Source organism: Perna viridis, chromosome 7 (genome assembly GCF_037379345.1).
Source record: "Perna viridis isolate PV_CMFRI_1.1 ecotype Kerala chromosome 7, ASM3737934v1, whole genome shotgun sequence".
NCBI lineage: Eukaryota > Metazoa > Mollusca > Bivalvia > Mytilida > Mytilidae > Perna > Perna viridis.
Genome location: NC_142451.1, coordinates 18,851,424 through 18,878,430, shown reverse-complemented (window position 1 = coordinate 18,878,430; position 27,007 = coordinate 18,851,424). Strand labels below are relative to the sequence as shown.

Sequence of the window (27,007 nt, the reverse complement as noted above, 5' to 3'; positions counted from 1 at the left end):
ATGAAATTATACCACAAGGTGTCATAGCAAAAAAGGAAGGCTGGGGTCGATTTTGGAGGTTGAAACTTTAACCGTATAGGAATAAATTCGCAAAAAAGATAACCGAAACTAACATTTTCAAGAAGTTCGGACAATAGCTTGACTAAATATGAATTGATATTTTTGAAATTAAACTAGAATGAAAAGATGGTGCTGACTTAAAGGGTTGTAACTTTAACCAGTTTGGAATGGGGGCCAGAACAAGCATTTTTCTGATGTTTGGATAACCTGCATATAAGTGAATGGATATTTTTGATATTGTATCACGAAGGGCTTCGCCCAAAAAGAAAGGCTGAAATATATTTAAGGGGTTGTGGTCTGGGCCATGCAGGAATAAGGGGTCAAAAACGGACTTCTTCAGTTCAGGTAAAATTCTTAATCGATATCGAAATTCAGAGCTGTATCAAGCTCGATCTGTGTGCCAAGTGTTCAAGGTTTCTACCTCTGCGGTCGTATCCAGCTGCGGCCTGTGAAACAATCATTGTTTGATAACTTAAATATTAGTCTGAGGATCCTGATAAATTTCAAACTATCTAGGAGTTATGGCCCTAACTGTTTTGGAATAATAGGGACCAAAAAAAGGGACCAGAAACAAGCATTTTCATTAAATTCTTACAACTTAAGTAAAGATCTTTAGAAATTGTAACATAACACAAGGTGTCGAACTACCAAAGGAAAGATGGAATTGAATTTTTGGGGATTTTGGGGGAATTAGGGTCAAGAAACAAGCAATATCCTGATATCCGGACAATATCTTTTGAAAACACGAGTATGGATCGCTATATGAAATTGCATCATAAGGTTTCATGCCATAAAATAAGTTTTCAGGTTAATAACTTTTCCTTCTTAAAAATGTAATAAAGGGGATCAGAAATAAGCATTTCATAAAATTTGGCTGCATAACTTGAGTTAATAAAAATGCGTATCGATTACTAGGAAGTTGCATCACCCTAAAGTTAAACTAGGATCCATTTTGGGATTGGCTACCATTTCTTCGAAAGAATTAGGGACGAAAAATCCTATGCCAAGACACTTTTCTGGTTTGGGAAAAATAACTTGATTAGGAGTGTAACGATCTCGACACAAAATGAAAGTTTTGATGCCTTTTAGCAATGTAGGACAAAAGGGGTCAGAAGGCATTTTCTTTATCTTTGTATAAGTTGCTTATTTCCTACGCCTCAATAACATTTTTGTCTTTTCGTAATCTCTAATCTTATTAACTATTTAAGATGATGTCCATGGTTGTGAGTGAGTCGCACACGTTGAAATTTATTTTCAAAAACCTCTCATCCATTAGAAATCACAAACTCATGTATTCTAAAAAGATAGATCACTGAAATGGTAAGAAAATAAATTACATAGAAATCACATCAAAATTTAAAATGAAGTGAAATAACTCTTTGATATGTTAAAAATTTAGTTGATTTGTTAGGGAACTATGAAAATATATTCTAAGTCATCCATTTTTAATACGAGGAAAATCCCTTGGCATCATAATGAGTTTAACATTACACTGGAACAAAATAAAAATGGTGGGATAAAATTTATTATGTGCTCCCCATAATTACCATAGAATCTGCATGGACAATCGCATTTCAAATAAATGTGCGTATCAAATTAAGTTTGATGGTGTGTCCATACTTGCCCAAAATGTTCAGGGTTTGAACTCTGTTGTCATATCATGCTGCGCCATGTGAATCATTTAAAAAGTAAACACACGCTACACACGTACAAAAAAGGATTAATCTTATTTCTAAATGACGATTGTCTTGACTTAAATGGCACTGAATCACAAGCTAGCTTCGCTCCTCTGTACTTTAAAAATCAAACGAGACTGGTGCCTTTGTTGTTGACCAAGAGAAACAAAAGACTCTAAAGAATGGAGAGACTTGAAAATGCCATACAATAACTTGCAAAAAGTGAAGTTGACCACAGGTCTCTATAAAAAAATGTATGTTTAATCTATATTGTTTGAACTTCTTAGTCATCTTTTTATTTGATTTTTGATACACAAAAATGTATATCACTTTTTTTAGATTGGGAATTCCTTTCCTATATTTGTCTAATTTGTCTTAACAACCGAATTCAGTTAGTCAGGGTCACACAGAAAACCAAAAGATTTTTCTTGTAATTTTGAATTAGTACACGCAAAAATGCACGAGCAAGTGCGTTTATGTAAATCTTATTTCCCTATACAAACCTGTTCATTTTCTACTCGCACGAAAGATACATCGGACAATGGTTTCTTCACATGCATTCAACCGATTCCCTATGAAATCGACTTTACTATTATTTTCATGTATTTTAAGCCGACTTTTCGAATCATGAATAACTAATCCACGTGATTCTTTTTATACACATGTACATGATCATTCGAATCAAAAACAGTGTCATACCTTCAATGTTCTGTATGAACGATATTCATTGAATCTTCGGACGTTTTTGGTGGAGTTTATAATGAATAATTAGAGCTTTGAAATCAGTTTCTTTTCTTTTTCCACATTTTAAGAAAACACTGATTTGTCTTGCCTCCACGATTTTTGCTACTACCAGACACCAGCGGCCGCGGCACAGCTATCTAGATAAATTCTCTCTGTGAGATAAAGTTCTTATTTGATAACAATTTGTTTTCCTTGTCGGTATCGGTAATGAATTATTTCCGATCTAATGGTGTAATTAATTATGGAGCCAAGACATTTCACATCTCCAATGTAGCAATTGACAGGACTGCTGCCATCACTAACCGTCACTATCGAAACAAAATGACATTCGATTTGTCAGTTCATCTGGACTTATATGACAGTATAGAGATATTCCGATGACAAACAGAAAGCAGGTACCGAACTTAATAAAGTTGAAAATTGCTGGTTCTGTCAATGAGCCATGATTAATGAAATTTTGAACCGGTGTATGTTCATAATGACTGTAATTCTAATCCAATTAACGAAATAAAGCGTTATCGATGATAAAAAGAGATTTTTGACAAAGAAAATATTTGTCTGTCAACTATAACTCTTTTATTCTAACAATGGTTTGTGGTCATTGTAACTAATATTCTTATGCATTCTTCAAGACTTGGCATAGGTCCGTGTCTACAATTCGAGTTTTGATTTTTTAATTTTGTTTGTTTTTTTTTATTCACATTTATCAAATGTATATGAAGACTACTTACTGTCCAATGCAATATCCAACTTAGACAAAGTTACACAACGAATAACTGTAGGAAGTGTTTACATTATTGTTTCGTTTTGTTTACATTTTTGGTTTGATTTGATTTTGTTGTTTTCAATTTATGTTTGCTTCTTTGTTTTTGCGTATTATATTTAAACAGCAGGTTTGGCAGTTTTTTTTCTTTTTTTTTCTTACATTATTGGAGCACGAATATTCAATTCAAAACTTTGTAATATTTTTTTTTAAAATGTGTTTATTGGAATATCATTCAAAACAATAAGTAATGAATTTATCCAAACACGATTTGATTTGATTGCGATTTCTCCTTTAAAAGCACAGATCACTTATCCTGTGTCTCCTTTCCCGATGCCAATTACTAAACTACCAAATTCAATGTCTATTGTTGGTGAACAAACTGAGCATCTCGTTTGACAACTTTTATCGCTTTATCTCATGTTTCAATTGATATTTAAGATATTTATGCGTTTTTTATTTATCCTGCGGGAACTCTTTTCTTCAGTCTCTACATTCTTTATGGACGTTGAGAGATTTCCAGAGTCCCATTCATCCGCTTGCATGAGACAAATTCCCGTTTCATTCCGAGGCTCAGCTGTAGAAGAAAGAGTTATAATTAGTGCCGGAAAATTGCCGTGAAACATCCCGGTCTTCCAGTTGGTACTATGGGCATTTTTATGTTTTAGGGTAAATTTTCCATTTCCTTTGAAGAATTTGAAAGGGATAGCCTGACTAACAACGGGTCACGGAATTAGACCAATTCTTCAAACTTTGACAGGTCGCGTGGGAAGATGTTGCTAGAACAGATGATTTCCAGGTCAGATTTCTCTGTTATAGGGTACCAGTATCTCGGATATTTTTTTTCATAATAGACTGTCTGACCAGAATTGATAGAATTATGTCCATCCGTCCCTTGTCAATAAAGCCGTACAATCATAGAACCACGTCTTCAGTATTTGAACACCTTTGAAAGCATGTCAAGATGCGCGGTCCCGTTATAAAAAAAACGCGTATACGCGTATATTAGATATTTACGCATGCCAACAGAAGCAGCGCGAAATAGCTCCATAAAATTGGTTTAGATTATGGTCAAATGGTGATATGGCGGTCAAAGATGTAAATAAACACTAATTAATAGTGTTGCATCACCGTTTTGTCGGTATCGTCTCTCCAATTGTTGATTTATGATCGGATCTGTTCATAAATATGGGGACTATTGTTGTTCGGTAGCACATTACCTCGTTAACAAATTAAGCCTCGAGTCAATACAAAGGATATCGATGAAAGTATATTAGAAGGTGTTGAAAACGGCCTCCCTTTTTATATCACAACAAAACGGGATAACGGACCAGGTTTCAAACATGAATCTCCATCTCTCCTTCTGTCTCTCTTTGCGTGTGTTTGACATTGTATATATTATCACTTTATAGTATTTTGTCTGTTTTGTTTTTGGTTTTTGTTCTTATGATTATCGTTCTTTGTTTTGTTTTGTTCTCGCTCATCGCAATGCCAGCCTGTAAACATGTCGTCACGCATCTCGGTAATTCTTTATCAGGAGTTCACGTTACGAGTTGTTTTAAAAAAGATTCAAGGCCGACCGAAGCAAGAAAGTTTTGGGGGTAGGAGTGAAAATAATATTTTCAACCCATTTTTTTTTAGGGACGTACGCCCGGTACGCAACTACTTATATATGCCACCGAATGCGTTGCAATTGGTTATGACAATCCGCATTTATACAAGTATTTTAAAAGGTTCGGGTAAAACTGGACGCACTATTCTTTCCATATGATAAAGAACGCGTGGAAGCCAGAAAGAGGACTAAATTCGTTACAATATTGTTTCGATCTTATTTTGGAGCATTAATTAATTGAAACATTCTTGTCCTAGAAATCAAAAATATTTTTATCATCTGGTGCACGATTTTGTTTTGTAATAGTTGTTGAAGATTATGGGTCGGAAAGTGTGGGGGCTACAGGTGTACATAAAATGCCTGAAAATAAACATGCCGCAACAGGAATAAATGATTAAGATCGGCTTAATAAAGGAACATCATCTCTCTGTTTTGCATGCAACATATGTGTAATGTAAAATGTATGAAAATCATAGACAAACATTCTTGAACTTTCTAGACAACTATTGTTCAAACTTTGCCTTTTTATCACAACGAAATGATTTGATTTGGTTAAAGATAAATGAAAATAAAGAGGTAATAAACCAACTTGCAAACTTAAAATATTCGGCTACAAAAGTAAGAAATGAGCCCAAGCATTCCTGTAATAACCATGCTCCTGTGTAATAATGTCAAAGAAATTTTATTTTCTTTTTTAATTGTTTCATCTTTCATTGAATTATGTATGTATATTAATTATTTGCAATTATATATGTATGTTGTATATGCCAGAAATGGCCCATGATTGGCTTTGATAGATTATTCTATTTTATTCTACTTGTGTAATATCAATCCATTCACCATTCATTCATAACTCTCGTAGACTTGAAAGCGGAAGGTATATGGTGCTCATTGTTTCCGTCCGTTCGTCCGCCCGCAATTATTTAACAAAGTACGCTTCTTGTCCATAGTGACGTTCTATCCTGTAAAACAATTGTTTTTTTTCTAGGCGTCATAATATACAATTTCTGTTGACGAAACAAACGTATAATTGCAAATGTCAACGTCGTACGATTTAAAAAAAATACACAATGGTAGCCACTGCCAACGTTGCAACATAAAGTTAACAATTGTTGTGAATAGCAACGTAGAAGTACAAATGTAACAATAGTCGTGAAGGCAAAGATTTCGTGAAGCTACAGAGAAAAACAAATAGAACAGATGGATATTAGTCCGATATGAATTCAGAAGAACCTCCAAGAAAAAGAAGTAAAATGGAACCCCACATCGGCGGAGACAACTGTCAGATTCTACAAGAGCAGACTCCTTCTAAATCTCTTCACAACTTACCATCGGGATCTGCAAGTGGAGACTTCAACGATGAAGGCGTCGCAGGTCACAATTTCGTGTCAGTATCTACATCGTGTAATGGAAAACCAGTGGACAGTGAAAATACAGTAATTTTCAAACAAAAATGTGAACTTGGAGACGAATGGGAATATAAATATCCGATTCCACTGAGTAAGTACCCAAATAGACAAATTAAAACCGGAAATGTCCATTACGACGCCATGATTCCGGAACTGGAACTTTTGGGATATCGACCACTCCAAGTCATTGCAAAAGGACGATCAGGAACAATTATTTTGGCCCAGGATCTCCACAGAAAACGAATATACGAGCACAGTGAATTTTATCCGGTAGCCCTGAAATTAAACACAGCTCGTTCAAGGAATCGTTCGAGATACTCATGGAAAACAGATATGTCGTTCGAATTGAATAATTTACGTCAATTGAATCATCCGCATATTCTTTCCTGTATCAATACATTATGTTATGAAGGGCGCTATGGTGTCGTACTAGAGTTTTGTGAATGTGGAACTTTGGAACAACTATTAAACATTCATGATGCCAGATTTTTAACTGAAGCCGTTTCAAGAAGGTATTTTCAACAAATATTTTCTGGTGTAGAATATTTGCACATTCAAGGAGTTGCTCATAGAGATTTGTGTACTGAAAACATACTCGTTACGTCGCTGAATACTTTGAAGATCTCGGACTTCGGTCATGCCGTATATCATTATGCCGGAGATCCTTTGAGAACAGATAACTGTGGTTCAACTGGCTTCCAAGCACCGGAAATAATAATGGAAATGCCTTACAACCCAAAAGTTGCCGATAACTGGTCTTTAGGGTGCATTCTTTATATAATGTGTACGGGTAGGTATCCCCATGGATTAATTAAATCCGAGTTTCTGGCTAGGGCGTCCAAGGAAATACAATTTCCCGAACATCGTGTATTGCCTTTGACCTTTGAACTCCGTCAAGTAATAAAAGGCATGCTGACATTCATTCCAGATGCACGATTTTCCTTAAACAGAGTTAAGTTCTGCGAATGGATGCAAACTGAAAATGAAAAGGTACAAATTGGCAACTTCTATGTGATTCGCCAACCTAAAAAGATAAAAGAAGGGACAAAAGAGCAAGAAATCAAAACTAGATATGGCATTTAAGGCTATGAGCAGCATACAACTGTGGGTTTTGCTAGAAGAAAATTAGAAAATCTCTATTTACATGTATGTTAGAATTGGTATTGACATTATACATGTAAATTTTGCGTGTTAAAAAGGGTTATAATGATACTTTTCATCAATTATCAAGACATCTATTGCTATTCGTTACATTTTGGAACTCCTGTTTAACAAAAAAATGTAAAATACCTAGCAGAATGTACATATGAAAAACATTAGCATAATTTTTTTTCCGGGACAAGTTGAGAAAAATTGAAAATCTTGTAAACTCTTTGAAAAAAACCAGCCATGTCCTATTGTGGCACTCAATGTAGGTATCTTCTTTTTTTGGAAAAGTAGAAACAAAACCTGTATCCAAATGGTCGAACTAAAACTGTTTTTCCAAGAAATCATTTTTTATTTATGTTACCATGGCAATGTGCATGCATTTTCATCATATTTGCATGTTTGTTATAATGTATGTTTTGTAAATTTAAATATATGTGTATGATCAAAATCATGTTGATAAAAAATATCCCTAAAATGTCGTATTGAATTATTCATTTGAACTTCCCTTCGATTGAACATATTTCATTTAGAAAAAAAAACCAACTGCATATTTAGTATTTCAGTACACAAAAAAAAACATGACAAAAAGGATACGAACACAAACGTTGCCGCTGTTACACGTTTATCTCATAGCTTTCCCGACGACGACGAGAACTTTGTTTTGAAACTTTGAGGAAGTTTGATTGGTTGTTTTGAAATAACAAGAAAGCAAAACAGTCAGTTACAAAGGTTTCAAATATAAAATGCCATAGTTTTTTTTTGTGTGTGTTTGTTTTTGTTTTGTTTTTGTTTTTTTTGTTTTTTTGGTTTGTTTGTTTTGTTTTGTTTTTGTTTTTGTTTTCTTCGGTAAAGCAATAGGTGAGGGACAGTGTTGAATAGGTGCATAAATGCATTTTGTTCTTTTTGATACTTTTTTACAGATTTGTACGACTCTTTTCATATTAACTGTTACGAAAATATTCACCATAACTCGATCTATTTAACTAGGTTACAAAGTAGTACTATTATATTGATAATCTGTTGTTTCTGAGTTTTACTGGAATATCATTTTGTGCACCCCTATATCTCATAACTGAAGGCGTAAACTTATCGAAAACTGATGGAATAACAACTAGGCGACCTATTCATGAAATGGATTTCCTTTATCCATGAAGTCACCCAAAATTGAAATCATCATTTGTCTTTGAAGAGAGATGACATGATTATTACAGAAAAGACAATAACACAAACAAAAACAAGAACAACGATGAAAACAAGGACACATACAAAAACTAAATAAAACAAAAATAAAAAAAACGTATCCCATCTAAAGAAAACGATTCAAATACCAAAACAGATGAAGAAAATGGTGCTAGAATAGTGATTTTCTAGGAACTGCCAGTTCGCCTTAAGCTCCTGTCAAGAGAAGTATACTGAATCATTAGAGAATCTTGTACAATAATGTTAACCCTTCAGATTTTTCAGTGATTAGAGAAATAAAGTGGTTCTTTTTAAAAATAACTTGTAAGCTTCATTTGAATCCTTACATCTCACAAATTAATGGCATTGAAGGAAACAAAAGTTATAACGTATGCTAACAAACAGCAACAATGGCGGACTCTAAACTCCGACTTCAGTATTCAGCTTACTCTAATGATACTTTGTGCCAGGTACAAAACCGTAAAATGTTACTTGCCTCAGTCGCTTTTCCGAGTGAGTGCAAAAGCATTCATTTAAATTGTTCGAATTTTCCTATTAATTAACGATGTTGGTCCGGACGTGTGCTCTCCACGTGGCTTTACAACAATATAATAATATACGTTTCCTGATTTTCCGGCTACCTGAAAACAACGCTGGATGTTGTTCCGTTCCAACAGAAACAGTATTGCTCGTCTGTCAGTAAATCAGGGATTAAGTCCGTGTTTTCTAGTAACGAAGCTACTTATACTCATTAGTAAGAGAAACGGAAGGTTCATGCCCACGGCTCTTGGAGGAAAAAAAGTCTTCAAAATTTTATTCTTGGATTGAATAATAGAAAGGAATAACATAAGAATTTGCAATGAATGGCTGATCAGCGGAAAATCGGCAAATCGACAAAACTGTGGTGTTCCATCTCCAGGCTGATGTAAAGTAGCAGTAGGAGATTTTACACAGCTTACATTAGTTAATTTAAGTTTGCAAAATAAATATATAAATAAACGATTCTTAATTGTCAAAACTAATTGAAACAGTGACAAATGCAATTTTTTCATGGAACAGTCTTTTTTCATGATTTAAACACGAACAAAGGCTTTTTGGAAGACAACACAAAGTCACCGTAAATCGAATTAAAGTGCAATTATGTGTAATATCTTCTGTTAGATTCTGCTTGAATTGCAATCAATAAAACTTATGAAATTTCCAAATAATTCATCCTTTGTCCCAAAGGAAATACAAAAACTTCAGCACTCCGCTGTATGTAAAATTAAGATTCAAGAAAATACCATTGCTTGAGCTTACTAAAATAACATCAACACCCCTGAAAATTGGTCCAGTTGCGGATGAATTATCACATAAATATCTCTATTTATTTTTTGACGAGTTAATTACTCTATCAACGCACAATTTAAATTTTTTACTGACCGAATATTTCTTCAACAAGATATCAATAGTTTAGTTTTATGTAAAATAGAATTTTAAAAACCCACAGAATTGCATTTTTAAAGAAATAATCCCCTGAAGCGTGTGTGTGTGTGTGCTACACTGGCGTTTTAAGACCGTTCGAGTTATGTCCCATTTAAAATGCCATGAGTTGTCTCGCATTGATAAGCAATTCAAAAGTTACATCAAAACACAAACACACACACACACACACTCGCACACCCACATTCACACACACACGGACATTGCTTTGTATGATTTCTATCATGAACAGAGAATTAAAAAATAATTTGGAAACAAAAGAATTATGAGTTCAAGCAACTCGGATTGATAAAAAAATGGTCGCACGGTCCGTTTTTTTTTTTTTAAGAAATCTCCGAGTTAATACGAAAGAAGAAAACCACGACATTGTAAACAAATCTATCCCATTAGTTTATTTGTAAGCATTTAAGCACGGTACAAAATTCCGTGTTGCTTCGGAAGGTTCTAATCAAATGAGCTGTGATATAAAAACTAATACTCAGTTGCTGAATGAATGATGAGAACTGACAATTTTATATGAGAGGTCATAATGTTTGTCGTTTAGTTTAGTTATGAGTTTTTCTCTTTGGTCGATCAAGATATGAAGCAAACCTCTCGATGTTGGCAGTGTCATGATCTTCATCTCCAAATCTAAAATAGATGCGATGTACAACAAAATCGACGGATTGTTTAATGATAGAACCCACCTACGTAGCAGAAACTGAGGTTATATGTCACGAGAAAGAGCTGTTCTTTCAGTGTGTTCTTTCTATTGAACCAGATCTTCTTTGAAGTTGGCTATATCGGGTTTGAGGAAACTGACCGGTAAGACGACGGGCACAATTAGTTTCAATTTGAATATCGACATGTCCTGTCACTACACTGGACAAATATGTTATTGGTATTAATTTCAAGATTTTGACAATTTGTCGTTCAGTGTCTTTAGACGATGATTTATTATTTTTTACAAGATAAGAATATGTGTCCAGTACTATATACATTGTATCTCTGTGCTTCATCTGCCGTGGCATAGCTGCGATGTATGATGTTTCTGCGTCTAGATTCCAACTGCGAATGTAGAATTGTAGTATAAAGTATTGAAAATTCAAAGGTCTTAAATGCTATTATACATGTATTTGGGTGGATAAATTGAATCATAGTTTTCTAACATATCTTTTGATTATATAAGAATTGACACAGTGGGCTTCAATCAGTTAAACTGAGGCCATTTTCTGGCATTGTAAGAATGAACGTGATTAGTTTAGGAAGCGGAAACCACGTCTAATTCCCAATTCCCAAACTCGGTCGTGCATTTATTATATCGACAGAAGTTTTGTTTACCTGGCAAATTAATTCTTGTACAGCCATAAACCATTGTTCTTCAGGTACTAATATGTAAGCACAGTTCTGTAACGCTGTCTCTTGTCTCACCACAAACTTTTCATCATTATGTCCATATTCTTTGATTTTTGTATCATGAGCCAAGATCTGTTTCATTAATAACCAATGAAAAAATAGTGATTTTGCTTAACATCAAACGTTTAAAAAATGTTCACGACTAGATGTCACCTGTGTCATGTGTTATTGCAGTGTCCACTATTTTGATAGAAAAGTATATTAGTATGTAACCGTGCAAATAAGAGTTTAATATAGGATCCGGAATCCTTTGAACACAAATTTGAATTCTCATTTGTCCCATAGAACAATTTGGAACTCCAATTTATACTGAGTTTTAAACAATGGAGTACAATTATCATTTTTATTTCTGTTAAGACAAAATGGAATGACGTTATGGTACTCTTGCATACTGAATTTCTATAGTACGAGCTGGAATCATACGTAATATCTTAACAATAAATGAGTAAATTTAATTTTATATTTTTATATTAACTCAACAGTCAAAAATGACTAATTATTCATTTGCAGTTTTACTGCTTATTGTCTCATTTTTCCAAAAAAAAATCTTCTTATGTGGTATTTGGAAGAAAAAGATATATTTCTATTTGCGGACGGAAGATTGCATACACAGTTATACTAGTAGATACGTCAAATCAACATATTTTAACTGATTGTTATAAAATCCAATATTGTATTAATGAAGGGTGGGCACATAAAGGATACCATTTTCAGTCACTTTTTTTTTTTTAAATAAACAGTATAATTTCTGATACATTTCTTATTATTTGTGGCAAATCACGAAAGCAATTGAGAATATACTTTCAAAAGATTTTTGATATGATTTTGCATAGAAACAAAGGGGGATTTTAACTGCGAAAACCTCTAAGAAGAATTCTCATCGACCATCAACAAAGTTCTTACTATTTTCAAAATATCGGAGGTGCATATATATATATATTTGGATTTTATAAGGCCAGTGACCATTTGACAACGTTGGTCTAACGTGTGCCAGCTTACTGGCAGAAGCCTGTCGAACAGGGATCCAGTTTACCCGTCATTCATTGATTGTTGCAAAATGGCGGTGAATTTTTGAGTCCGTCGAAACACGTTTGTGTAGACGTTGTTTTCAGCCAGAAGAGTCGCCAGCTACCAAGTCGTTGTTGAAAAACTGAACTACACGTATGTCTGTTATTGAAAAAAAAACCAAACAAATATTTGCATTCACTTGAATAGTAAGTTACAATAATGTAAAAACTAATGAACCCAGTGCTTATTTTATGTTTACATTTTGGTTTTATATGTATGTAATGGAAAGTTTGAAGATAGTTTCTTTTCCTATCGAATTCAACTGACGAATATTGTAAAACATGCAATAAAAAGCATCTATTCCACCCATCAAACTAACCTTCTGGTTGGAGGAATACCATTAAGACCCATTTCCAAGTTGTTGAGCATGTTTGTAATTGAATGTATAGCAACCACCTCTATACTGTTGTTGTTATTAAGATGTCCTTACATTTTTAATGTTTGTTCTCGTTAATGTCTGTCTATCTTTACAAGAAAACAAGACTTATGCATTTGTATGTTAGTTATTAATCAAATGGGCAACTAGCCCTTTGGCAGTATGAACAATAAATTTTATTAAAGCGCTTAAAGCTGGAGTGAAAAATGCTTCTTCTGTATACTGTCTCAAACATTTGTAACAAAATGCTGTTAAAATACTTTGTTTTAACTGAATATCTATCCTATATGGTCTTTGAAGATTTGAAGTTTTCTTCTTGAACTGGTACCATTTTTGTTGATATTGCTTTCAAAATACAAGTGTACAGTACACTTAGGGATATTTGGTTCTCCAACACTCATGTATAGTCGGCGTCACATAAATAACATACTGTTAAAATTTGAATAAAAATATTTTCTACGACTTTATTGACACCTACCATCGTTTAAATTGTCTTAAATGACTTGCTCATTCGTTTAGCCAAACGGCTTCTCCCTAAACATTGAATCTTTAAATTCCGGTCAGATTTTAATTCTAGGTGCCAATATTTACATTGTAAAAAGTCGGCCATGTTTACAGTGACCGGGTTGCTAGGAGATGTTGTTTACGTTTAAATGGTTTGTCCAAAAACCGAAGAACCCAGAATGCACTTTGGCGTTATTTCGGATATCTCAGATTTATTTTACGCGAACAACGTACAATACCGAGAAGTTGATCAAGCAGACGATTGTCACTGGAGTTCGACGGGAACTTACGAACTTCGTTTGTAAACAAATCGTCCCGTAAAAACCAACATGGCGGATATTAGTATGGGATTTTCCCGTAAGGATTTGTTACGCATGATTTAAGCTAATAAGCGACTTGTTTTTGAGAAGCTGTTTGGCTAAACGAATGAGCAAGTCATTTAAGACAATTTAAACGACGGTTGGTGTCAATAAAGTCGTAGAAAATATTTTTATTCAAATTTTAACAGTATGTTATTTATGTGACGCCGAGTATAGTAGTTTTAAATTTGTGTTAGTCAGTGAAACACAGTGTCAGTTGTTTTTTTCTCGATGAAATGTGAGTGTTACACCCACCCAGCTTGAACATCGTATATTCTGATTGTTAATTGCGTACTGGGAATCATTGACCTGGGTGTGAAATTCTACATGGTGAATTTAATATCATTGATCTCTGCCGACAATATGGACATTGGTACCCAAGCTCCCAGATCACTGACCTCCAAAATTTGTTGGGGACCCATGAAAATCACAACAGGGGAGTTCAGGGGACTTGTGAAAATTCTCCATCCTATTGCTGAAATCTATATTAGCAGTAGGGTTTGTAAATTTCGTTCTATAGTCCAAGTCACCTCAGATTGTTTGCGGTTTTTGCGTTTATTTTTGTAATTACTCGACGGTTCCTTTCAAAAACTTGCCATTTTATTCATGTCGTTCTGTACTACGATTCCCTTACAATTATTTTTCGTTCTTACCTCCAAGATTGAAAAAATTCAAAATTTATTTTTCCTACGAGAATTTTGCATTGAATGTATTGTTTATCTGCCATCTTGTTTCTATGGATATTTTGAAATGTTCCCTGTTATCTCACAATTGAAGAGCTGAAATACCATGATTTCCCACCATATTTCTGCTCTTTACCTTTAGTAAAAGACAAAACCAGAAGTTCCGAATGAAAATGCTACAACTGGTACTTAATAAGAGTCTTACCACATAAAGTAATAAATTAGCAGGGAACCAGAAATATGGCGGGAAATCATGTTATTTCACCTCTTCAATTGTGAGATAATAGGGAACATTTCAAAATATCCATAGAAACAAGATGGCGGATAAACAATACATTCAATGCAAAATTCTCGTAGGAAAAATAAATTTTGGATTTTTTCAATCTCAGAGGTAAGAACGAAAAATAATTGTTAGGGAATCGTAATACAGAACGACATGAATAAAATGGCAAGTTTTTGAAAGGAACTGTCGAGTAATTACAAAAATAAACGCAAAAAACCGCAAACAATCTCAGGTGACTTGGACTATAGTTTCAGTTTCCCTTCCAGAATTTCCGATGTAGAACATATTCAAATCCGAAGACTGATCTGTATTTTATTGTTGACTTCTGGGAAATCGAAACACATCTCAATGCAAAATATTCTATTTTATGCATTCATTAGCATTTTTGTCATGCAGAACTAGATATTTTTCATTTTTAGCTCACCTATGAAAGGCATTATGAGCTGTTGCTATCACTTGGTGTCCCTCTTCGTCATCATCCGTTGTTAACAATTTTTCCAAACTCTTCTCCTCTGACATAACTTGACCAATTATAACCAAACTTGGTACGAATGTTCCTTGGGGTATTCTGCATAGAACTGATCTGGGGAATGTTTATCTGTTGAGAAACATGGCTGTGGTTACTGAAAATAGAATATAAGGGTCTGACAGTTGTTTTTTGCATATTGGGTTAAAATGTTCAGTATGATGACATCTACCTGTGGTCAAATTTTCATTTTAATCCATTGGTCTCCCTGACAACCTCTAATGTTTCCATTATTTTACATGTTAAAAAAGTTATATTCAAAGTTTCACTGTGAATTTCCAGGACAAATGACGTCTTAGGGAAAATATCACTGAGGGGCATGATATAAAAATTACCATTTCTTTGTAGTCCTATGTCTGATTTTGTTAGTTTTGGTCTTATTAGACTCACAATACTACAAGCTTTCATAAAATGTAAAAAAAAGAAAAACATAAAAACTCATAAAATGTTTTTAAGGTCTCACTAACCACTTCCAGGTCAAATGGCCACACCCCTATGTAGTACCAAAAACACACTGAACCTAGACCTATGCATTGTAAGTGTATTATTTGTGTGTACTCTGATTAAAAGTAGTCAAAATAAAGCTGAGAATGTGTACTTTAAAATCATATATGTAATTTACTACAAAAGTGTATGAATATTGTTTACATGTGTGAGTAATTTGCCTCCATGCTCTCAGTTAGCAGAAAAGGTAAAAATGTTGATTTTCAGTATTTTTATTCAAGTAAATTTTATGAAGAATTTCTATGGACACTGTACCATTAGAGTAATGATTTTGAAAGCTTTACAATGGTATGCAACTTCAAGGTGTCATTTGTTCTGGAAATTCACACAGAAACACATTGAAAATTACTTGTTTAACATGTAAATTAATGGAAACGTTAGAAGTGGTTAGTGAGACCATAGCTCTAGGTTCAGTGTGTTTTTGATACTACATAGGGGTTTGCCATTTGACCCAGATGTGGTTAGTGAGACCATTGCGCCATGTCAGAATTGCCATTTATGACATTTTTTGCTAATTTTAATGTTATTTCTTTCAAAAATCTTCTCCTCTGACACTATTTGACCAATTAGAACCAAACTTGATGTGAATGTTCCTTGGGGTATCTTGCATATAACTGATGTGGGGATTTTTGATTTGTTAAAAAATATGGCCGTCAATACTAAAATAGAACATACAGGTAAGACAGTACTTTTTCACATATATCTCTGTAAAGGTCAGGTTAAGCCAAATTCTGACAAGGTTAAAGTGTTCAGCATGATAAGACCTATCTGTGGGCAAATTTTTGTTTTAATCCATTGCGTCATGTCAGAGCTATTACCCTTTTTCTAAGTTTTTTTGCTATTTTGAATGTTATTTCTTTTAAATATCTTCTTCTCTGACACTATTTGACCAAATGGAACCAAATTTGGTATGAATGTTCCATGGGGTATCCTGCATAGAACTGTTGTGGGGATTTTTGATTCGTCAAAAAAACAGTCGCCTTTACTAAAAATAGAAAGTAGGGACCAAACACTAGTTTTTCACATATATCTCTAAAACCGTTAGGTTTAGCCAAATTCTTTCAATAGTCATTATGATTCTGATTATTAGGCCTACAAAAGTCTTAGGAATAAAAGTTGCCAGATGACTCTTTGTAAGAGTTATTGCACTTGAAAGGGGGGGAAATGACTGGGTTTGTTTTTACAGTTTTCACCCAATAACTTGAAAACTATGATAGATAGAAACTTTCAATTACTGAAATGATCATTATAAGTCCTAACAAAGTCTTCTTGAGTCAAAATGTGTTAAATTTATTGTCTTTGAATGGCAAAATTCAACCAGGTGAGCGATTCAGGGTCCTTGGGAGTCTCTTGTTTGTGAATTAGCATGATATTTTTATATGTGTTCATGTCTAATGTTTACACCTTTTGGTTCGAATGAGCAAAAATTAAGCTGTGCAAAATTATTGTATAGCGTAAACTGTAAGAAATATTTTTTCCATTTAAATTCTTCCTCCATAATTGGACAGAACTTCACAAAGAAATAATTACCAATTATCATCATTACAGTAGGCTTTTTGACATATTCATTATTAGGCAATGTAAACTTTACTGTAACTTTAAACATTTTTTGAAAAAAATGTTAATTGGTTTTTAAGAAGTAAAAAAAAACACAAAACAAACAACATACTATTTGATAGGAAGGTGGAAGGTAGGTCATGCTAATACAGTATTAATAAATCTAGTAACAAGTAGTAATTTGAATTTTTTTTTATTTAATGGTACAATGTACATACTATTCTATAGCTAGATTTGAGCTGGCAAAGGGATATGTAAATGTAAATACATGCAGTTGTTTGTATGGAAATTTTGAGAGGAGACTATTTTCAGGATTTTTCAGATACATGTATTATTTTGTATAGAAACCATATAGTTTTCTTTTAGATGAAAGGGCCATCTTGTAGCTAAAAATGGAATATGGCCCATGGCCCCTTGCCTTCCCTACTCCTATACATGTTGTAACAACAGAAGAAAAATAATCATATGAAAATTGATTCTACAAATATTCCTGTTAATTGTTGCAAAATTCAGTGTAATTGGTAAAGAGTCACTCCACAATATTTTTTAGATAAAGTTTTTTGATGAACCTAAAATACTTGTTTCCCATTTTTTACCCTAGGTAATTCACATTGTGGCTGATGTTTAGATCTGCAGAACAACAATAATGAAGAAATAGAAACTTGTCATTCAAAGATACATGTACAACTATGGCATACATTGTAGTTCTTAAAATGTTCTTTGAAAGCATGTGAAAATCCCAAGTTTTTTTGTCAGCCCATTTTATTTAGCCACAAATGTAGCAATAGCACTGAACACTGCATGACTGAGAAATCCTTAAACTTTAATGATAAAAATTCCAAAATACAATACACTCAGTAGATCATTCATGATTCAATGTCATGCTAGTTGTTTAAGTTGAAAAAGTATTATCGACAAATTCTTATCACTTGGGATCAATATTGATTGATCTGAATGTTAAAAAATAGTTTGTATAAACATCTTTATGCATTCTCTTTTCATGCCTTTTATTGTCAATGAAGCCACAACAGTAGCTGAAATCTGTGTAATATTTACGCACTATTTAATGACTTGTTTCTCCGGACTGTTGTTCACATGGTGAAAAATTGTTTCAGTCTCTGGCCATCACATGCATATGAATATCTCACGTGACCTTAGGAGAAAAGTTTTTGAAGCTGAAGGGGACACCAAACGGAAAATAGTTTGATTAAATAAGGTGGGTTACTGCACGAAAGCACTCCCTAATGTAGACACAATACTTTCATTACAGATACTATTTGCAAACAAGTTTTGATTATCTTGAGGGAAAGAATGGATATTTTTTTCTGTATCTGTAGCCCCTTGCTAGTACCTTCACGTCATCCCGCCATCTTGGATTTCTCTAGTTGAGCATCATGACAAAGCTAAATATATTCTCAAGTTTGCCTGACAATTTTTAGATGTAGACTTAAAATAGCTAAAATAGTATTTAAGAGACAAAGTTTTATATATTTTAATATTGAAGGGAAAATGAATCCTTTTTTTCTGCTAGTCTACCTGTTAGTACAGTACTTTCGCATCACCCAGCATGCATCTCAACAGACGAGCATCATGTCAAATAGCATTGATGTACAATATTTGTAAAATGTTCTTTGTACTCTGTTAGTTTATGATAAATAGGTATGAATCTATCATGAGCTCATAGTCCTAATATATCCTTTTTTGCTCTGTAGTGTATGATTATATTCATGTTACAAACTTAAAAAGGTTTGAACTTTCTGAATCAATTTATTATCATGCAACAACAGCTAAAGTATAGGTATTACATGCTATACAGACATTGTATGTACCAACAAATACTTGTAAGATATATTGTTTTTCTGACGCAGTTATTTCCAGAATGTAGAAAATTAAAAAGAACAAATTTTACTGCATTGGCGATCTTTCTTTTTGAAAGATAAGACTTGTTTACTATATGTTACTTGTAAACAGTACAAAAACCTAGATTCAATTGATATTTTCATATCATTGTTTGTCATCTTAATACATATACACATACTTACAATCAACAACACATGTTGAAAACCGTGTAATGTACTTGTTTTTGTCTAAGTTTAGAATAGATAGTAAAAATGTTATTTACCAAAAGTTTTCAGTTTCTGTTTATTTAGAATATTTTGACAGCATTGCATTGAATAGGGATGGGACTTGCTAGTTATCTGATTAAGCCATTAAACAAATACATGGGGTCCATTAGTACTAAAAGATACAAGTTGTTTGAATGACATGAAAATACAGATTGTTTCTATCAGTCTTGAATACCCTTTTTGAAAAAATACTTTTGAAGGTAATTAGACACCAAAAATGGCAAATTTACATGCAGGCATGTAGCTGCCGTTAGGCAAAAAAGCTTTTGCCTGCACTTAATTTTGCCAATTTTTTTATTATTTTTTTTTTTTTGGAGATAAAATACATCCAGGAGAGGCATAAATGATGCTGTAAAAAGCTATCTCCGTGGAGCTTCAGGGGATGGGGGCTTTGCCCCCCCCCCTGGACCTGCTGGCCGCCTTAAGTGGCCCCCAGACCCCCTGCCATAATTTTGCCTACACTTCAATTTGGCCTCAGCTACACGCCTGACATGCTTTGACACAGGCACACAGGATTCAACAGTGGTTTAACTAAAGAGTCGCTGTCCATGTTTGACTAAGGGAGAACTTGGAGATGTATAAATATTTGCTTCAATTCTATGATAAGTAAAAGCAAAAGCTATGTAGTGAAGTGATATAAAAAAGCAAAAAAAAGCATGGAAGAGTGAATTAACATGTGTATTTTTAAATGTGTATCGTCAAATCAGTGTGTGTGTGTGTGAAAAGTTAGAAAAGGTTGTGAGTCATTTTCCCCCATTCGTCTTGTTAACTCAAGAAGCCATGGCTGCTCAGCTAATAAACAGTCTTTGAAAATAAAAATCTTCTAAAAGAAAAAATGGGAAAAATATTACTTTCCCTACAGTTTAAAATATTACAATCCTTTTTTATTATAAGAAATGTGATTGTGCAGTAAGAAACAGAGCAAAATATGAGGGCTTCATTGACTCAGTACTTCAGTACTTTGATTATCTACAGTATGTATGTTTTCTTGTATGTCTTTTAAATTTAGACATAAAAATAAGTTAGTTATATGTTTATTTTTTATTATGAAGGTAACTGTATAAATTTGGTATGGCAGTGATTATTCCTAATTTGTATACATCTTGTAATAGATTATCACTGTTAATAATGCGTTAGAGATTATGAGTGAATAGAATGCTCTATGTAGATAGAGGTTCTTCTGGAACTACAGGATCAAACCCAATCAAACTTAGCGTGAATGTTTCTTAGGGTATTCTGTATAGATCTATCGTGGGGATTTCTGATCCGTGGAAAAACATGGCTGTCGTTACTATAAATAGGACATAGAGGTCAGAGAGAAGTTTTTCCTATGTATCTCCAAAACCATTAAGATTGGCTAAATTCTGACATACATGTAGGGTAAAAGTGTTCAGCATGATGAGATTTACATGTGTACCTCTAGTCAAATTTTTGTTTTAATTAACATGTTGGCGTTATTGCCTTTTTTTGACATTTTTTCCAATTTTTTAATGTTTTTTCTTCTCTTGAAACTACTAGACGAATCAGAACCAAACTTGTAATGAGTGTTCCTTAGTGTGTCCTTCATAGAATTGAAGTGGGGATTTTTGATCCATTGAAAAATATGGCCACCATTACTTAAAATAGAACATAGGAGTCAGACAGAACTTTTTAGCATATATCTCCAATACCAATAGGTTTAGCTTAATTCTATCCTCATTATAAGGCTTACAAAAGTCTGCATGAAGTCAAAGTTGTCAGATGACTCCTTGTTATAGTTTTTTCCCTTGAAAGGGGAAAAATGATGTTATTATAGTTTCCAGTTCCAGCCATTATCTTGAAAACTATCATAGATTGAAAGAAACTTTCAATAGGTGAAATGATCCTTATGATAAGGCCTTCAAAAGTTTACGGACGACATCTTGTTAGAGTTATTGCCCTTGAAAGATAAAAAAATGATCTTTTTAGTAGTTTTCAGCCAATATCTTCAAAACTGTAATAGATACAAAGTAATTTTCTATTGATAAAATGATCCTTATGATAAGTACTACTAAAATTCTTCTTTTAGTCAAAATTGTCAGACAATGTACATTGTAGGTGAGTGATTCAGGCTCTGGGAGCCTTTTGTTTACTTTGAGTGATCCATTATTTTACTAACAATACATGTACATGTACAATTGTTTTTAAGTATTGCCACTGTGTCCTTGGGAATTCAGATTACTCATTTTTGATATCACCCCCATTGAACATTACTGTTATATCATCTGATTTGTTTTTTTTCTTCAGGCAACAGATGACCTAGATGATTTGTTCAGTGTATTGTGTCACTAAAAATCTGTTTACATGTAATTGTAGGTCCAATGAAGATCCAGAATGTATAAAGGAAGAAAGGTAGCCAACCCTGTTGTTCAGGGGGCTGGGAGCTACCCTAATGATAAAGGTAAGTGACTAGTGTGGAAGTGAGAGGATATTACATTTAGTACAATATGTACATGTAGTACAGATTTGTTTGACATGTTACTTTATGAGACAGGATAATGGGGACTCTTCTATAGTGGTCAGTAGAACTAGAATTGTAAGTAACTTTATACAGTAAAAATTGGGTGAATTTTTGTCTGTACATGTAGTAATTAGTGATTTTGATGAATCCAAGACCCAATGGTGAAAATCACACCAAAGTTTAAACCTGCCACATAAATACGTTTTTTTTGTGCCTGTCCCAAGTCAGGAATTTCTGGTCTCTGTATGTATTGTTTTATTTTCACTTTCAGTTTTCTTTTATTTTGTTGGAGTATATAATGGGGCAACTATTTCACAGTACCTGTATATTTTTTTTGGGCTACCTGTAGCCTGCCATGTAGTGTGAGGGTTGAAGACCCATGGGTGGCCTTGAGCTGACATTTTTCATCCAGATGGGGTTGCTCTCTCTTCAACATAGATGTAATCACCATATCCATTTTTGTTATATGTGAGTTACATGTACTGTGAAACCAGTTTTTACTTAATCCCTTTTTGTACTTTAAATGTGGTTTGGTTAAGACAGGTGTTCAACTTTCCATGGTTCATTATGTATTCATAATTTGTGGACTTTGTTCCAGTTTAAACAGGTTTTTGGATTATTCAGGTTTCATTTTAGACAGGTTTCACAGTATATTGTATCACTCAGTCAAATTTGTATGAAAACATTATAAAAAATAATAGATGTTCAGTAAATAAATAATAGATGAACTTCATAGACACTTTCCTGATGAGATAGGTGTACATTTGTGGTAATGTTCATTTATATACATGTACTACAATCTGTGGAAAAAATCTTATAAAAATGAAGTATGTTTGCATAGTTTCATGTTGTATAATAAAAAACTTGGAAAGAATTTAAAAAATTCTTATGACAAGCCCAATTGTACAATGTATGTTCACCAATTTTCTAGCAGATTTTTTTCAGTTCTAAGTTATCTCCCCTTTCCCATGTAGTATGATTGAAAGACACATTTTCAGTCACTAAATTGAATGAAAAATTACTTGTACTTGTGAAGTGATGTATAATTTTCATTGTGGCAATACTTACCTTTAGTACAATGTGCAAATACTGGAAACATGAGCTCCCTCGTCTGAATATAGCTGAAATATTGCTGCTCGGACGTTAAACCCCAACAAACAAACAAACAATCCCCTAAAAATATAGTTCACCTTCTTGCTTGCCCTCAGATAGCATATCTGTTCTTCTCTCTAGTAGACCAACTCTTCTGCCAAATTACAACAAAAGTAGAAATTGTATGATTTTCAGCTAATGAATTTCGAAATGAAAAGAGGATCTTAATTCTTGCAGAATTGTATCCATGTAAAAATCAGAAGTGTAGGCTAAATGATTGGAAAGTGAACAAAACATGTACCATGGTCATACAATTTGCTGCTGTTCCACAGTAATTCAGGTGAGGTCCATGTGACCCTTTTAAAGGCTTCTAGGAGCCTTCAATTTATTGAATTGGCCCTTTTCATCAAATTTAATTCCTTTCATGGTAATTCTCACATTTTTGGCATAGATCTCATCTGAATTCATTTTAAAAACAAGGAAAGCAGTTGAATTACATGTTGTTTCGTTTTGTTGCATTTGTTAAAAATAGAGATGTGAGAAAAATGCCTAAGACAATGTTCCCAGTAAAGTCCTATTGCAAAAGCACCGTATCAACCTGCAGCAAGATTGACAGTTCTACTTTCCTATGATAATTGTTGATGACCAGTATGCAATGCTAGTTTTCCCTACAATTACTGATGATAAACAATTTAATGCTATTAAAGTTGATTGATATGAATATATAATTGTTGATATACAGCAGTGCCTGTTGAGGTTGGGATTCCAGGCTTTCAAATACAAATGTACATCACATGACTTCTACCTTGTATACATGTACATGTATTTATCACATGACTTATTTCTTGTATACATACATGTATATGTATTTATTACATGTAGTAGCATATTATTGCAACAACATGATGTGCTTCCATGAGCTTTGAAAAAGTTAGATTTGGCTTAGGTCCAGTGTTTAAAAGTGTAGAAATGTCATGAGGTCAGATCTGTTAAGATGTTATAAAACTCTGCCATTGCTTTTTATCTCTTTATTTTCATTGCTGGCTTTGTATGAATACAAACTTGTTGAATTATTCATTTTCTTACTGTTGGCACTCAGTAAGACTGCTGGCAATATTTCAACATGTTCTCTCTGAAAGGATTTATTTGTTTATGTATAATTCACTAAATATTATCTACAAGCCCCCATATTTCGTATTGATAGAAAAAGAAAGTTTAATAATCTCAAAAAGAAATTTAAGTCTCAGAAAATTGTATTCAAGACATAAATTGCATCAGCACTGAACCATGATAACAAGTTCTATAAAACATTTTGTAGCTGTTTATAAGTAGGAATGCTTATTTCTTATTAGTACATATGCATATTTTATATGCTGTTTTGTCTTATACAATAGTCTTTATAGTCTGAAAGGAAATTTTATGTGAATGGATGTTTTATATTTAAAATTAATGATAGTCAGCTTTAAACCTCATAATAGAAGACATCTTCCACAGTCATATAATTAAAGGATTCCTTGATTAATTTCTATGCCTTTCCAGAATATTAAGAAATAAATAGTGGTACTCTATGGTTTGTAAAAACAGATTTCTGTGCAAGAACTGATGTCTTATAATGCCATTCAAGCTGTAATTAAGTGTTCATACTTACCCCAGTTGTTGTGTGTGGTATCTTGCTGAACCCCACTGAGTCACTAACTAAAAGTGGAATTTTAGTCTTCATGAATTTTAACAACCAGTTGCTAAATGCTTAACAAAGAAAAAAATCAAACTTGGTGCTAATTTGAAAAAAGATTTTTTTAAAATAAATTTGAGCAAGAGTTGTAGTACTTGAATGATAACAATGGACATGTGGACCTTTTCTGGTCCAGTCCAAATATTATTGGCATTTTCTTGGCCCGATGTATTTCATAAAGGCTGGATTATTAACCTAATAATTCAATATAGTTTCTTTGTTTTACTTATAAGTTTCTTTAAAACTTTAGATAAAAATATTTGAACATTATTACCATAAAATGACCTGTATTTAACTTGTACATGTACATGTAGGGGGTTAATTTCTTGGGAAATCTAGATAAAAAGAATATTAAACCTGTTGATTGATCTATGATTAGGTGTTCAAATTAGTGCTGGTCTGAGGTCTAGAGTCTTATTTTCTTATGCAGGACTATGGAATTTTTTTTACCTAGGTCCTGGATCTACCACACATTGAATATAACCATTATTTTTGCCTGTGTCCATCTGTCCGTCCTCATTTCCTCACTTTTTTTGTAATGCTCCTACCAAGTAAGTTTGTTTTAAGGTATGTAGCCTTATTATGATGAGTTACTGATTAAGTACTTTGGTTATGGTTATGCACTTTTTTTTGTAATGCTTTTACCAATTGATTTTATATTTTGTATGAAGTCTTACTATGAGAAGTTACAGATTAAGCTTGACTTTAGTTACGGTTGAGTGATTTTTGCTGATGTTATGGCCCTTGGACTCAATTTCATTTTAATTTTCCTCACTTTTTTTTTACACGGGGGACTTCGGAACGCTGTTCCTTTATTTTTATTGAAAACTTTACACTTTATTTTTACATTTAGGTTGCTAAGAATTTTCAGGACCTTTAGAAAATTTCGACCCCTGAATGATTTAATCACTTTACATTCAGTCTTTAGGTTTCCACTTGTCCAGCCCTACAGGTATTGTCCTACTTTTTAACTGTACATGTAAGTACTGTTTTCAAGGCTTTTTATACCTACATGTAACTTCATGTTATCATAGGGCTTGCAAGTCTAAGTGTGAAGGAATGTAGTAATACTCAGTACTTAAGTAGCAGTCTTTGTAAGAATCTGTTAATATTAATTCTGTAATATGTGATACACTCCAAAAAAGGCTACACATTTTTATTTTTGTGATTAAATTGCTTCATAGGTCTTTATTTTGAGATGTATAATTAATCATTCAAATCTGCCATCCTGTAGGAGATAATTCACATTGAAAATTCAATAGTTTCTATTATATTTTTGTGCATTTACAGAGTTATCTCCCCTAATTTTGAATTATTTTACAGTACATTCTGTATAATTATTATCTCCAAAGAACAAGGGTTAAATGAAATGTTATATGTTACTTTCTGATTACTATAATATTAAAACAAAATATCAAAAATATGTAGGCTTTCCAGCCAAGAATCACATTTTGCATGATTCAGATCTAGAGAGCTACTGAAAAATCAAGATGTTCATACTTTTTTAGATTCTTAGAAAATTCTAATTGGAGGAACCTATTGATTTTCAAGGTTATAGGTCAAAGCTCAATGTCGCAATGGATTACTTATTCTTGAACATTATTGTGATCACTCAAGAATCAACTTCCTTTTAATGATTTTTTTTACTGAACTTAGTTGATACTCTGTCTCATGAAAATTTTAAACATTGTTGATTTTTTACCTCAGAGGTCTAAGTCACAGAGTATATTTATACACGCCCCCAAACAAAGTTCGAGGGAGTACGTAGGTTTCATTCTATCTGTCGGTCCATCTGTTCATCTGTGTACATGTATCTGAACTATTTTCTTAGCAGCTCGCAGCTTTGTCATGAACTTTATTGGATGTAATATAACCACATGGAGATGTGAATACTGTAAGGAATTCATTTTTGGACAGATATTTTAAAAATAACAACTGTTGAACGTAGGCAGTTTTTCTTGGAAAATTTGGTCTCGTGCATTGTTTGCAAGTATTCCTCATGTCTTGCAGGGTTGTTTTGAAACATAATTAGTAATAGATTACCATATTGGGATGTGCATATTGTCAGGAATTTATGTTTAGGTAAAAATTGTAAAAGTGACAGGTGTTTGAACTTAAACATTTTTCAGCAAAACTTGGTTAAATGCAACTTCTCCTTAAGGACTATTGTAAAAATTACAGCTGTTGGACTCGTGCGTTTTTCAGCAAGACTTGGTCTCATGATGTGTTGTTCGCCACTCCTCCTCAAC

The 27,007-nt window shown here is 33.3% G+C and overlaps 2 protein-coding genes across 3 annotated transcripts in view; both read left to right on the top strand.

The window, feature by feature from the left end:
- Positions 1-5,951: 5,951 nt before the first annotated feature.
- Positions 5,952-7,888, top strand: LOC148611663 (serine/threonine-protein kinase kin-29-like). The gene has a single exon (XM_088592436.1). It carries the CDS (start codon positions 6,073-6,075, stop codon positions 7,345-7,347), a length of 1,275 nt encoding a protein of 424 aa, XP_088448562.1. The 5' UTR covers positions 5,952-6,072; the 3' UTR covers positions 7,348-7,888.
- A 4,621-nt stretch (positions 7,889-12,509) lies between these two features.
- Positions 12,510-27,007, top strand: part of LOC148611662 (centrosome-associated protein 350-like) — a 118,630-nt gene continuing 104,132 nt past the window's right edge. The window contains exons 1-2 of one of the 2 annotated variants that reach the window (XM_088592431.1): positions 12,510-12,630; positions 21,790-21,874. In XM_088592431.1, the coding sequence (XP_088448557.1) occupies positions 21,808-21,874 (67 nt within the window). In that variant the 5' untranslated portion in view covers positions 12,510-12,630; positions 21,790-21,807. Of the gene's footprint in view, positions 12,684-21,789; positions 21,875-27,007 lie in introns of both variants that reach the window. The other variant, XM_088592432.1, reaches the window with a different exon arrangement.

What these genes read in the sequence shown, in the direction of transcription:
- LOC148611663 (XM_088592436.1), top strand. Translation starts at nt 6,073, where the DNA reads ATGAATTCAGAAGAACCTCCAAGAAAAAGAAGTAAAATGGAACCCCAC.